This window comes from Gossypium raimondii, chromosome 13 (genome assembly GCF_025698545.1).
Source record: "Gossypium raimondii isolate GPD5lz chromosome 13, ASM2569854v1, whole genome shotgun sequence".
Taxonomy (NCBI): Eukaryota; Viridiplantae; Streptophyta; class Magnoliopsida; order Malvales; family Malvaceae; genus Gossypium; species Gossypium raimondii.
In genome coordinates, this window is record NC_068577.1 from 35,174,033 (window position 1) to 35,186,263 (window position 12,231).

The 12,231-nt window shown below is 29.2% G+C and overlaps 1 protein-coding gene across 11 annotated transcripts; it reads left to right on the forward strand.

Moving 5' to 3' along the window:
- Positions 1-3,898: 3,898 nt before the first annotated feature.
- On the forward strand, positions 3,899-8,136 carry LOC105783820 (uncharacterized). 11 transcript variants are annotated; one of them, XM_052626931.1, is made up of 7 exons: positions 3,920-4,064; positions 4,197-4,281; positions 4,454-4,555; positions 5,161-5,263; positions 6,894-6,957; positions 7,149-7,194; positions 7,918-8,136. In XM_052626931.1, exons 4-7 carry the CDS (start codon positions 5,189-5,191, stop codon positions 8,033-8,035), a joined length of 303 nt encoding a protein of 100 aa, XP_052482891.1. In that variant the 5' UTR covers positions 3,920-4,064; positions 4,197-4,281; positions 4,454-4,555; positions 5,161-5,188; the 3' UTR covers positions 8,036-8,136. The 11 variants fall into 11 exon arrangements, 5 of the variants coding, with proteins under 5 accessions (XP_052482890.1, XP_052482891.1, XP_052482893.1 ...); XM_052626933.1 differs by adding an exon at positions 5,875-5,951 and having other exon boundaries at positions 3,933-4,281; XR_008192983.1 differs by lacking the exon at positions 7,149-7,194 and adding an exon at positions 5,875-5,951 and having other exon boundaries at positions 3,899-4,281; positions 6,894-7,148.
- The last annotated feature ends 4,095 nt before the right edge of the window (positions 8,137-12,231 follow it).

A 12,231-nucleotide genomic window follows, 5' to 3' on the forward strand; every position in this document is an offset into this window, starting at 1 on the left:
GTTTTTTTGTTACATTTTGACTTCTATGCAAATTAAGACAATTTGTTTGGCCCACTAATCAAATTTAACGAACATAAGAACTAAATCAAAGGTTGTAGAAGGAATGGTTATTAACTTTTACTCTTGCTCCCAACCTCCTGATTTTGCTTTGAATGTGCTGCATGATGATGTTACTGGTTTATCTTTTTTTAGATTGATTGCTATACAATAGTTTTTACCCTCCTTAAAAATAAAAAATAAAAACATGGTATCTACAAAATGAATGAATATAACTATGGTGTAGTTAAAAATGCAGTTGAAAGAGTGTACTACTATTTATTTGAAAAACTACATACTTTATTGTGTGGTTGGGGAAGTACATTAAAAAGAGAAACAATAAGACAAATACAATGGAGAGAGAGAGAGAGAAAGAAGCAAGGCTATAAATATTTCCATGTATCATATGTTTATGTAATTTGTCTTTGTATGCACTTTAAATATATAATAATGATAATAATCTGCTAAGTCTCTCACCTTTCAATATTTATATCTTTCTATTTTAGAAATAAGAATTTATTTCATGGATAAAAATCATAAACGAAGGGTTTCTTTATATATAATTCTTTTCTAATATGGAGTGTAAAAAAATTAAAGAACAAAATTATTTGAAGGCAATTAAGTAAAAGGAAAAAATTAGACTCTAATCCAACGTATGATCTCACTTAAATCCCAAAATAACATAGAAGGGAAATGCTAAATCATTCAGATACAAGCATGTATTTGACACAAGTATGGTTATTCTTTCTATGTTTTTTAATGTATTTGGAGGATCATTGGGTGTGAGTCAGATTTAGGTGTGACCGTAGAATACAAGCATGTACTAATATGAGTATACTAAACTTTTTAAGTTTTTTCTTGGATTTGGAGGATCATTTGGAGTGAATGTCGGACTTTAATACTAAAAAAAAGATGTTGGACATGGATACTCTAAAAATAATGATGAATCCAAACAACATGGAATTTACATGCATCATCAAAGAATACATATGAAATCTAATAAGTTAGGTCTAGTTCATTATATAAGATTAAGTTGGTGTTTTCAAGATCTAGTTTTTATGTTTCCCTCTTAACTAAGGTATTTTTAATCTTAACTTGATTTCTTGTGATAATATTTTAAATCTATTGCCCAAAAGGTTGATGGAGCACACACTATATATTTTCTTAAAGAAGTCGTACTTGTGCCCTGCATCTATAAGGTACTCGGCCTACATTTTTTTCTTGAAAAACATAAATTAGAGAATTAGATAAAGAAAAATCATACAACAATTGTTCAAAATAGAAATCCTACAGAGAAAACACAAAACCTTAACCAAATATAATTGCAATAAAGGAAGAAACACCTATATTAGAAATAGAAAAAAATCAACAATACATAACAAAACCAAAATTTGTATTTTCAATACATAACAAAACCTAAATTTGTATTTTCCTATATTATTATCATTTTATATTTGTATAAAGTTCTAAAAAAAGCCAGAAATTTTACACCCATTTATCACTCTTTCAAGCAATATAAAAAGTTATAAACCAAAGAAGATAAATAAGTTTAAGTAAAAAGCCAATAAATTTTGAATAAATAACTATTTTGAGCTAAGAGAAAATCAAAGCAAATTCAAGCAACTAAAACAAATAGAGTGTAAGCACTATAGCAAAGCAGGCTTTTAGCGGCACTTTTAGTGGCGTTTGTACAAAAAACGCCGTTAAAAATCGAGCATTAGCGGCGCATTAGGTAAAACGCCACTAAAGATCGAGCATTAGCGGTGCTTTCAAACAAGTGCCGCTAAAAATGAGCATTAGCGGCGTTTTTTGAAAAAACGCCACAAAAAACCTAAGCCCACCTTTCGGGGCTTTAGCGGCGTTTTTTGAAAAGCGCCGCTAATGCTCAGATCTTTAGCGGCGTTTTTAGAAAAGCGCCGCTAATGCTCAGATCTTTAGCGGCGATTCTAGAACAGCGCCGCTAATGCTTGGGGCTTTAGCGGCGTTTTCCAATAAGCGCCTCTAATGGTCGGGGCTTTCGTGGCGTTTTTGAAAAAGCGCCGCAAAAACATTTTATCTGTCTATTTACTATTTAATTTGTTTATTTATATTAATTAAAAATCAATTTATTTTTAATTTAATATTTGTTAAAAATGGATAAATTTAAAATAATGACACGTAGAAATAATTTGAAATAAAAAAATAGAAAAATATTTGTTAAAAATGGAGAAATTAAAATACTATTATTTTAAATAATTTTAAAATTTTTGGGTACATAATTGATTGATTTTTAATTTATATATTAAATAATTTCAAATATAATTGTAAAAGATACGATAGTATTAATTTTAAAATATTTAATTTAATTATCATTATAGTTTAGGGTTTAATATATATGGTTTATAGTATATATATGGTTAGGATTTAGGGTCGGTTTAAGAGTTACAATTTTAAGGTTTATAGATTATGGAATTAGGGATTAGGGATTAGGGATTCTGATTTAAGGGTTGTGATTTAAGGTTTATGGGTTAGGGGTTAGGGGTTAGAGGTTAAGAGTTGAGGATTTAGGGTTTATGCATTCGGTGTCAGGCTAAGATTCAGGGTTTAGATTAATTAGTGTATTTTAATTTATATATTAAATAATGTTTAGGGGTTAGGGATTCGGGGTCAGGTTAGGGTTAGGGTTAGGGTTTAGGATTTAGATTAATTAGTGTTTTTAATTTATATATTAAATAAGGTTTAGGGGTTAGTGGTTTGGGGTTTGGGAGTTGGTGATTTAGGGTTTAGAGATTCGGGGTCAGGGTCAGGTTAGGGTTTATGGTTTAGATTAATTAGTATTTTTTAATTTATATCTTAAATAAGTTCTTATATAATTTTAAAAGAGATAACAATAAATTGTAAAGATTATTAATTTAAAATTGATATGCAATATACAATAATTGAATATAAAAATTATAAAATATCTGAGCTTTATGGCGTTTATAGCAAAAACGCCGCTAATATGTATTAGAATTTTTCAAAACGGTGTCGTTTCATTACAAGAATTTAATTTATTAGTGGCGTTTCTTCTGTAAACGCCGGAAAATGTAACATTAGCGGTGTTTATGACTAAAAAATATTTAATCTAAACCATTTGATATATTTAAATATTAGATTTAAAAAATTAATAAAAATGTAACAAATTGATACGGGTAGGTAATTATCTATTTTGGATATATAGGACCAAATTGTAACAAATAAAATAAAATACAAAAACTAAAATCATTCCACATCGAACATCTAGCAAAATAATTATATTTTAGTTAGGAAGAAATATCTCTAATAAAATGGAGACTAGATCGAAATGAATAATATAAAATCATGATTAACGCCTCAATCTTTAATAGAAATTTGATATGTGAGAGATTAATTGCTTACACTAGATAATTTTAACTTAATAATTAATTACAGCCATTTAATCATTTTTTCTTATTAAAATATCGATATTTATTTTGAGAGTACTTGATTTTTTTATAAAAATTCAATTTATAAAAATAATAATAAATGTTTTATAAAATTACTTGACTAATAATTTTAATGAGACAAAATAAAATATTTTTAGCATAGCAAAATAGTGTCGTTTTATTCGAAATGAAATAATTTTTTGCGGCGTTTTTATGAAAAACATCGCAAAATGTAAGCAATAGCGACGTTTTTATAAAAAACGCCACAAAAATAATTTTACTTTAAAAAATAGCGCCATTTTAGCATAACAAAACAGTATCGTTTTATTCCAAATAAAATAATTTTTTACGGCAAAAGATAAGCAAAAACGGCATTTTTATAAAAAACATCACAAAAGATAAGCAAAAGCGGCGTTTTTATAAAAAACGCCAAAAAAAAAAATTATGCTATTTTATAAAATTCACTCCTGCCTGAAATCCCCAACTTTCCCCCCTAAAATCCCTAATTTCCCACAAGAAAAAAAACCAAAAAGCTTCAACTCATGGCCACAACGTTCCCTTTCTCAAGATTTCCTTTTTATTTCTCATGGCCATATGGATCATATTGTTAGTTTTTTCCTTTCTCTCTTTCTCTTTCTTGTGTTCCTGTTCTTCATGTTCTCTTTCTCAAGATGTTTACGTTTTTTTTTTCAATGTGCTATTTTCTTTATGTTGATTCCTACAATACTTGTATATTAGGCTCTCGCCCCTTATTTTTTGTGTATTACTTTTGAATACATTCGTCAATCAGAGCTTAAGCATAATTTAATCGGCTTGGATGGGGGTAATGTGCAACTTTTATTTAACTTTTAAGAGCTTATCCTTTTTAACTTTTAGTTTTGTTTTCGTTGTTCTAAAATATTCCTTGTTTTGTGCATAATCTGTTTTTTTTTTTACACACTTTTAGCTCAGTTGAAATGTTTCTAATATGTGCTTGAAGTTGCTGTGTATTCCAGGGGCTTTGGGATGTAGAAAGCGACAATGATGGCCAACAAGAAGGCTGCCTATTGCGGGTTATATCCCAGTTTTAGTCATTCTATCTAAAATGTTCTTTGCAGGTAAGTCTTTTTGGTGTTCTTAATAGATTTTCAATGTTTAGTTCAATGTGATTTGTTGTGTTAATACAGCAGATCACAGCATATATTGTTACTCTTCACATCCCTGTACATGATAGATAGTTGACAATCGTGGTGCAAATAAGCCAACCCCTAAGCGGCGGCAATTACCATTGTAAACTATTGTTTTCCATGTATTCATAAACTAGAAACCTAAACTCATCGCCACCGCAAAACATCAACATTTTTAATGATATTGCCATGTTGAATTAGATCTAAAAACCACTTTCGTCACGCGTTTAACAGCCATGCATGGTTTGTCCTATTTTGAGATTCACTTTATAAACCCAACCAGACCCATCTGTTCTTGAGATTCACTTTATATGGGCATGGGTTGTGCTCCGAATTTGGAGTGGGTTCTAAAAAACCCTATAAGAAACTCGATAAGCAGTAGAAACATGCAGTTATAATAGCATGGAGGAAGCGTTTGCAAGTTCCAGATTACCCAATATACTCAGATGAAAAAACCATTTTTTTTCCTTCAACCTGTTTATCATTTTTCATTCTTCTTCTCACAAGTTCACGCATCAAAACTTTTCACTTCAAAGGTTAACTTAGACACGTGTTCAAAAGATCATGGGTGGGCACAAAGAGATGTACGGTGAAGGGGCATGCAGAGGATTTTTTTCCAAAAAAACAGCCCAAGCTAAGGTCGTTTTCAACTCTTTTCAACCCTGGACATATGTGTTACTCCAATCTTGAGTATTGACATACAAAACTGCAATGTCTCATCTAACAAATTTGCCCTTGTAGTTCAATTTTGCTTGTATCATCTCCTAATTGCATTTGCCCTTGTTCATTTTCTAAGATACCAGTTAGATCGTGTTGTAAAAATACCTTGTCTATTGTGTGAGCATGGGAAAGCTATATAATAACATATCCAATCATTGCAGCCTTTTCTTAATGTTGCAGCGTTTCCCTGTAGAGTCCAAAGGACGGCGTAAGAAGTTGCAAGAAGTATATATTTACGTTAATGCAGTTGTGGTTTTGAGTCCAACAATTTGATTGTTGCATATAATGTTTTCTTTTCTGGCTTTACTAACCCTTTGTATTTCTCTTGAGAAAGCTATAAGCTTGTTTTATTTGATCTTTGCGAAACTTTAGTTGCATATAATGTTTATAGCATTTTTGTTAAAAAATGGAAGTATTCAACTTGAACCCTTTAGCTGCTAGTTGGTTTAGATCATTTATCTAATTGATCAATCATTGATCATTTGTCCAAACTTATGTAATTTGAGCTCTATTGTTATTTTTTTGTGTAGATGTGCTTTAATGCATTTGACAAAGGTGCTGACCTTGATGTTTTGAACCATCCAATTCTAAACTTAATATGTTACCTGTAAGTTTGATGAATGGTTGTTTTATGTTGCTTATTGCTATTAAGTTAGATACTCATGTTCAAATACAGTGTGGAAGTTTCTTAACTCATCTTATTGCCATATAAAAATTAAATGATTGTTGCATGCTTCTTTTACTTAACTAGAAATTCATATTTCAAGAAACTGCAAGTTTGACAAGCAATTTATAAGTCTTTACCATCAGATTTTTACATCAAAGAAGCTTTTAAGTGCAGTGATGACTATTTTTGCCGTCAAATATAAAACGGGTTTAACATCATATATTGTTATGACCAGATGTTGTATACTGGGTCAAATAGACCACCATCACCCAACTTTTATCCTGATTGCAACCTATTCCTTGAACTTAAGGTTTAATAATAGTTTCACTGATAATTGTGAGTTACATCTGCTTCCATGTATTAAGTTTTTTAATTTTTACTAATTAAATTAAAGAACATATACTTCTTTGCCTATTATCATAGAAAATAGATTTATCATGGTGGATTCTAAATATGATTCTTGTTTTATTTTTGAATTGTATGCTTTTTTTCTGAATATAATCTTTAGTTTAATACATATGGCTTTTATTATTTTTACTTAATATTACAATCTGATGTTATCCTTGAGTGTCAATTCTTCTCCTATATATATATATCATGTCAATCAAATGCTATTTATCTGCGACTTTAATATAGACACTAATCACATAGGCTAAGTTGGTATATACTATCTACCGAGTAGTTTCGACTTCACAAAATAACCAAATAAAACAATCTAAGTAGGATGTCAAACTTGGTTTTCTCTCAACAATCTAAGACTGAATATATCTATTATTATAAGTCCTAAGCGTGGGACATGAACTTCATGCCTTGCTTATAGATATGGAAAGTGAACATTTTAAATGAATTTTGTTGGTTGGTTTGTTTTCTTTTGATGGGCAGTTGGTGGAAATATTACCTTCATCCTTAGTCCTTTTCATTTTGAGGAAGTTGCCACCAAAACGAGGTATTACCCAGTATCATCCTATCCGCTGAATGATTGACAAATTATGAAGGAATTAACGATTTCAAAAACGGGTCATCGTGCACCCTGCAAAAAAAGAGAGTAGAAAACAGCAATAGGGGGAGTGGCAAATTATGAAGGAATTAACGATTTCAATAATGAATGGATATTTGATCCTCACTGTATATGTGCAGGTGTGTCACTGTCTGCGGCACTTAGCTTTTTACTGTATGGTGGAAGGTAATTGCATTGACATTTATTGTATTGTTTCTAATTGTTTTAATGGCATTGGAGCTAGCTTAGTGTGATAATTTGTTTTATGTTTAGGGAGCAGACATTTTAAAACCTGTATATCATTTTTCTTTTTATATGTTGACATAAGCTTTGATATCTGGTTTGTGAATTAAAGGAGTGGATTTTTCCCTGTTATAACAAAACCAGGAAGGATAACGGTGCGTTAAGCATTTAAATATAATAAACAATATATCATGTTGATATAAAAAAAGCAATATATCACTATATTGTACTACAAAACACTCACATCTGCATACAATGAATGTAAAATATACTAATGATGCAGCTCAATTAAAACTTTTTAGTATGGATATACTTTGATCACATGTGTGCACCTAGTTACTGACACTTAGGCTTTGCTAAACATTTGTACTCATTGTTGATAATCCTGTATGTATCAACATTAGAACAAATATTATTAGTTTATTTAGAAATGAATACTTGGTTATGTGGCTTTTGTCAGAAAAAATTATTGACGACGACTCTTGTATTTCAATGTTGCTTGTATCATCTCCTAATTGCATTTGCCCTTGTTCATTTTCCAAGATACCAGTTAGATCGTATTGTAAAAATACCTTGTCTATTGTGTGAGCATGGATGATGAAGATGGTTCTTTTCTTTTTCAAGTTCTAAATTGTTTAACAATAGGTTCTTTGTTTTCTTAAGCAGGGATGATGAAGATGATTCTGTTGCCAAGATGAAGGCAGCTGAGGAAGCCTTGGAAGCAAAACAAAAAGTAACAAATAGCTTGTCTGCTACCTGTTCTTTTTTTTATCATGTTTTATAATTTTGTAACAAATTGTTCTTGTTTTATACTGCATGGCTGCACCATGTATTTCTCAACTAGTTTGATAAATTTTATGTGTGGTGTTTAATTTTTCGTTACTATCTTTCCATTGTTTATTTTAGTTTTGATTCTAAATTTTTATTTTTACTTTTATATTTACGACAACTTGAGTTCTAACTTTTGGATTTTAATTGTGTTATTAATTTATTATTTTAAATTCTAAAACTAAATTCATTAATTTTAATATTTAGTTTTAAAGTTACAATTTTCATAGAAAAATTAATTTAAATGATATTTTTTATTTATCCTTAAAAAGTATATTTAAAGTTCAAATTTAAAAAATAAAACATAATATAATATTTATCATAAAAATAAATATTATTTGATTAAAATTATTTTTTTAAAGATTATGTTTTTAGCGGCGTTTGTGAGAAAAGCGCCGCTAAAGGTCATAGTCTATGGCGGCGTTTGAGGGAAAAGTGTCACTAAAGGTCATGGTCAATAGCAGCGTTTGTTGGAAAAGCGCCGCTAATGGTCATGGTCTTTAGCGGCGTTTTTGGAAAAAGTGCTGCTAAATGTCATGGTTTTTAGCAGCGTTTGTGGGAAAAGCGCCGCTAAAGGTTATAGTATTTAGCGGCGTTTGTGGGAAAAGCGCCGCTAAAGGTCATGGTCTTTAGCGGCGTTTGTGGGAAAAGCGCCGCTAAAGGTCTTGGTCTTTAGCGGCATTTTTTGTGGCGTTTCTCAAAGCGCCGCTAAAGGCCTAAAAAAGCGCCGCTAAAGGCCTAAAAAAGCACCGCTAAAAGCCTGTTTTGGTGTAGTGAAGAGTCTAAAAGAGAATAAGACTTACGAGAAACATTAAAGAAAGAGACGAAGAAGAAAAATTGCAGCTTTGCAAGAGAAACCAAACTTTTTTCAGAAAGGGATTTGTTGGTGTTACATTGATGAGACTCAAATGGAATGAGAGAGAGAATTAGGGATTTGTTTGTTGAAAAAGATTGAAGAAATTATTCTCAAGCCAGAAAAGATTGAAGAATATATTGAATAAAGGACAATAATGGCAAGTTATATATTTTTTATTCCTAATGGGTTGAATTGCAACTCAAAGGTGGGAGCAATGGATGAGCATTCAGTGTTTTTTTAAAATAGAGGGCTAAACAGCCCAACATATAATAACATATTACAATGAACTAAACATATGTGTGGACTCATCGAATTATGCCTAAATGGATGACTTATTCCATTTAATCAAATAAAATAAGTAAATAGGTTTTAGATAAAGTAAAAATTGATATTCAACCATTATATCACACTTAAAGAGATGTGAGAGCAAAGGATCCTAAGATAAAGAAAATTTAGAACCCCGTGTGATGGCCTGATGATCAGGATGTTCACCATCTCAGGTGTGGCTTGGGTTCAAGTCACTCTAGCCGCACCTATTGTTTCAAGCTTTTGCCATATTCTTATAATTCACTAAAAAAAGGAAATTTAAATAACAAGAATTTAAAAATTAAATGAAAGAATAAAGTAAAAATAAACTCAACTAAATAAATCTGTCTTGCGTAAAAGACATAGCTTCAATACTTAAATTTATGTAAATTACTATTTAAATAAATAATAAGTAATTACATAAATAATAAAAGGTTTAATATATAATTTGGTATCAAGTTTGACATTTTTTTAATGTGCTACTTGTGTTCTTTTATGTTCTAATATGATATTTGTATTTGACAAAATTATACATTTTCATATCTGAAACTAACAATGTTACATTTTTAATGCTTAATTCAAGTTTTAGAGTTGATTTGATAAAAAATTATTATCGTTAATAATATTAGCAATTAACTTTCATTAAATTGACCCTAAAGCTCGAATTAAATCACATTAAATCGATTGTATTTGACAAATAAGATGCAAAATTAAACAATTTTGCAATTAACGATAAATATGTTCTATTAACAAAATCATGAAAATCCATAACTAATAATATTAGCAATTAAATTTCATCAAATTAGTGCAAAAACCGAATTAAACACTAAAAGATTATCATTGTTATAACTTTTGTCAATACAATACTACATTACAAAATGTAATAACCCTAATTTACTATTGAATTAGAAAAATACAAAGTTGGGTTAGGTATACTTGAGAATTTTAAAATAGATAAAATAGGAATTTTTGAGTGTTAATGTAGAAAGTTGTTAGAGCCAAAAGGAAATTAAAAATACTCTTGAAACAAGAGAAATAAATCTAGGGTATTGACTAAATTGTAAGAGAATAAAAAGTATTGGGGAAAAATAAGAAATTTAAAAATTTGAAGTAATTGCATTGAATTGAAGGAAAAATGAGGAAGGGCTAGAAGTGAAATTTTATCAAAATAATTTATGATTCGTGAATAGCATTATAGGGAAAGTTGAAGGACTAATTAATAGTTACTTAAATTAGATAATTATGAAAAGCTTAATGATTAAGGACTCAATTGTGAAATATCTATTTGGTTGGAATATTTATTTATTATTTATTTTAATTAATAAATTAAGTATATATTTTATAGAATATTACAGAAAGATGATGAAAAATAAAGTATGATTCATGAATGGCATTATAGGAAAGTTGAAGGACTAATTAATAGTTAATTAAATTAGATAATTATGAAAAGCTTAATGATTAAGGGCTAAATTGTGAAAAATCTAATTTGTTGGAATATTTAATTATTTGTTATTTTAATTAATAAATTAAGTATATATTTTATAGAATATTATAGAAAGATGATGAAAAATCATCCATGTCATCTCTATCTTCATGCCACCTTAAATATTACACCATATCAACTTTTGCTTTTATTACAAATAAGTTCTCTCCACCATTTTGAAGCTTAATTCCTCCAATTTCTTTCATGAATCCTTAGTAAAATCATTAGAAAAGCTTGTTAGCCACCTTGATTTCATGAAAAGAGCATCAATAGTTGTCTTGGAGGAGAGCGAAAATAAAAATTAGGATTTGATTACAAGTGATTAAGGTAAGAATGGTAAGTTTCTTCATGAAATTCATATTAGTTTCATTTAAATAGCATAGATATGTTATTTGATTATGATTCTAACAAGTAAATGTTATATGTTTTAATATGGAAATAAAGAAAAGAGAAGAAAAGTGAAGGATTGATGGAGAAAAGGAAAGGCAATAGTCAAGGAGTAAAGAAAGAAAAAAGATTTCATCCAAACTTGGTTGTAATTACTTCAAGAATTTTACTTTGATTTAATTTTAATTTAGATATAGATTATGTTAAATTAGTTAACTTAATTAAAATATGGTAATATTATGTGCGTAAATCTTAATAAATAGTATAATGTACAAATTTGTTATGAGAACTGAAAATTTGATAAATTGGATTGTGAATGAAGTGTAAAGAATAAATGAAAGTGTGAAAAATGAAAGTGTGGTTGAATTACAAAGTATAGTGAATTTCATGATAATAAGAACTAAATTGTCAAAAGTGTAAGTTTAAGTGATTTTCATTTGGTGAAGTGTATATAAAGGAATAATTGTATAAAAGCCCATATAGACGAAATGAGAACTAATAAGATATGAATGGCATACCATTAGGAATTCTATGCGTGTAAATGAAAAGTGGAACTTCAATGCGATGAAAAGTGGCACTTTGGTGCAATACTGTGATTGTTTCGTATATCCTATATGTTATGTTTAGTCTACAATGGGCTATATCAATGAAATATGGTAAGAGAATATTGTCAATGGATCCGGTATGTGATTCACGTCTTGAGAAATGATTCTTATTTATTAGTATTAGTTTTATGAAATTATACATATTCTAATGTTAGCTAAATCTTAAATAGAAAGTTTAATTCTTGTAATACTTACAAGTTGTCACAAGAACACATTACTTTCCAATACGTAGGTAAAGATTAGACTTGAAGTGCTAAAGTAGAGGATCGACATCAACTATGACATGTACATAGGTAAAGTTAATTTGTGAATATAAGCTTTTTGTTGGACTTAATTGTAGAACTTGAAACTCTTTGCTAACATTATAAACTTAGCCTTATTTGAATCAGTTTATAATGAATTATGTGTTCTTGAGATTGGAATTGAACTTATATGAATGGTATGTTGATTGAATTGGTAGAGATTTGATATTTGAATAGGGTTATAGGTGATGAAATCTGAAGAAATGGAAAATT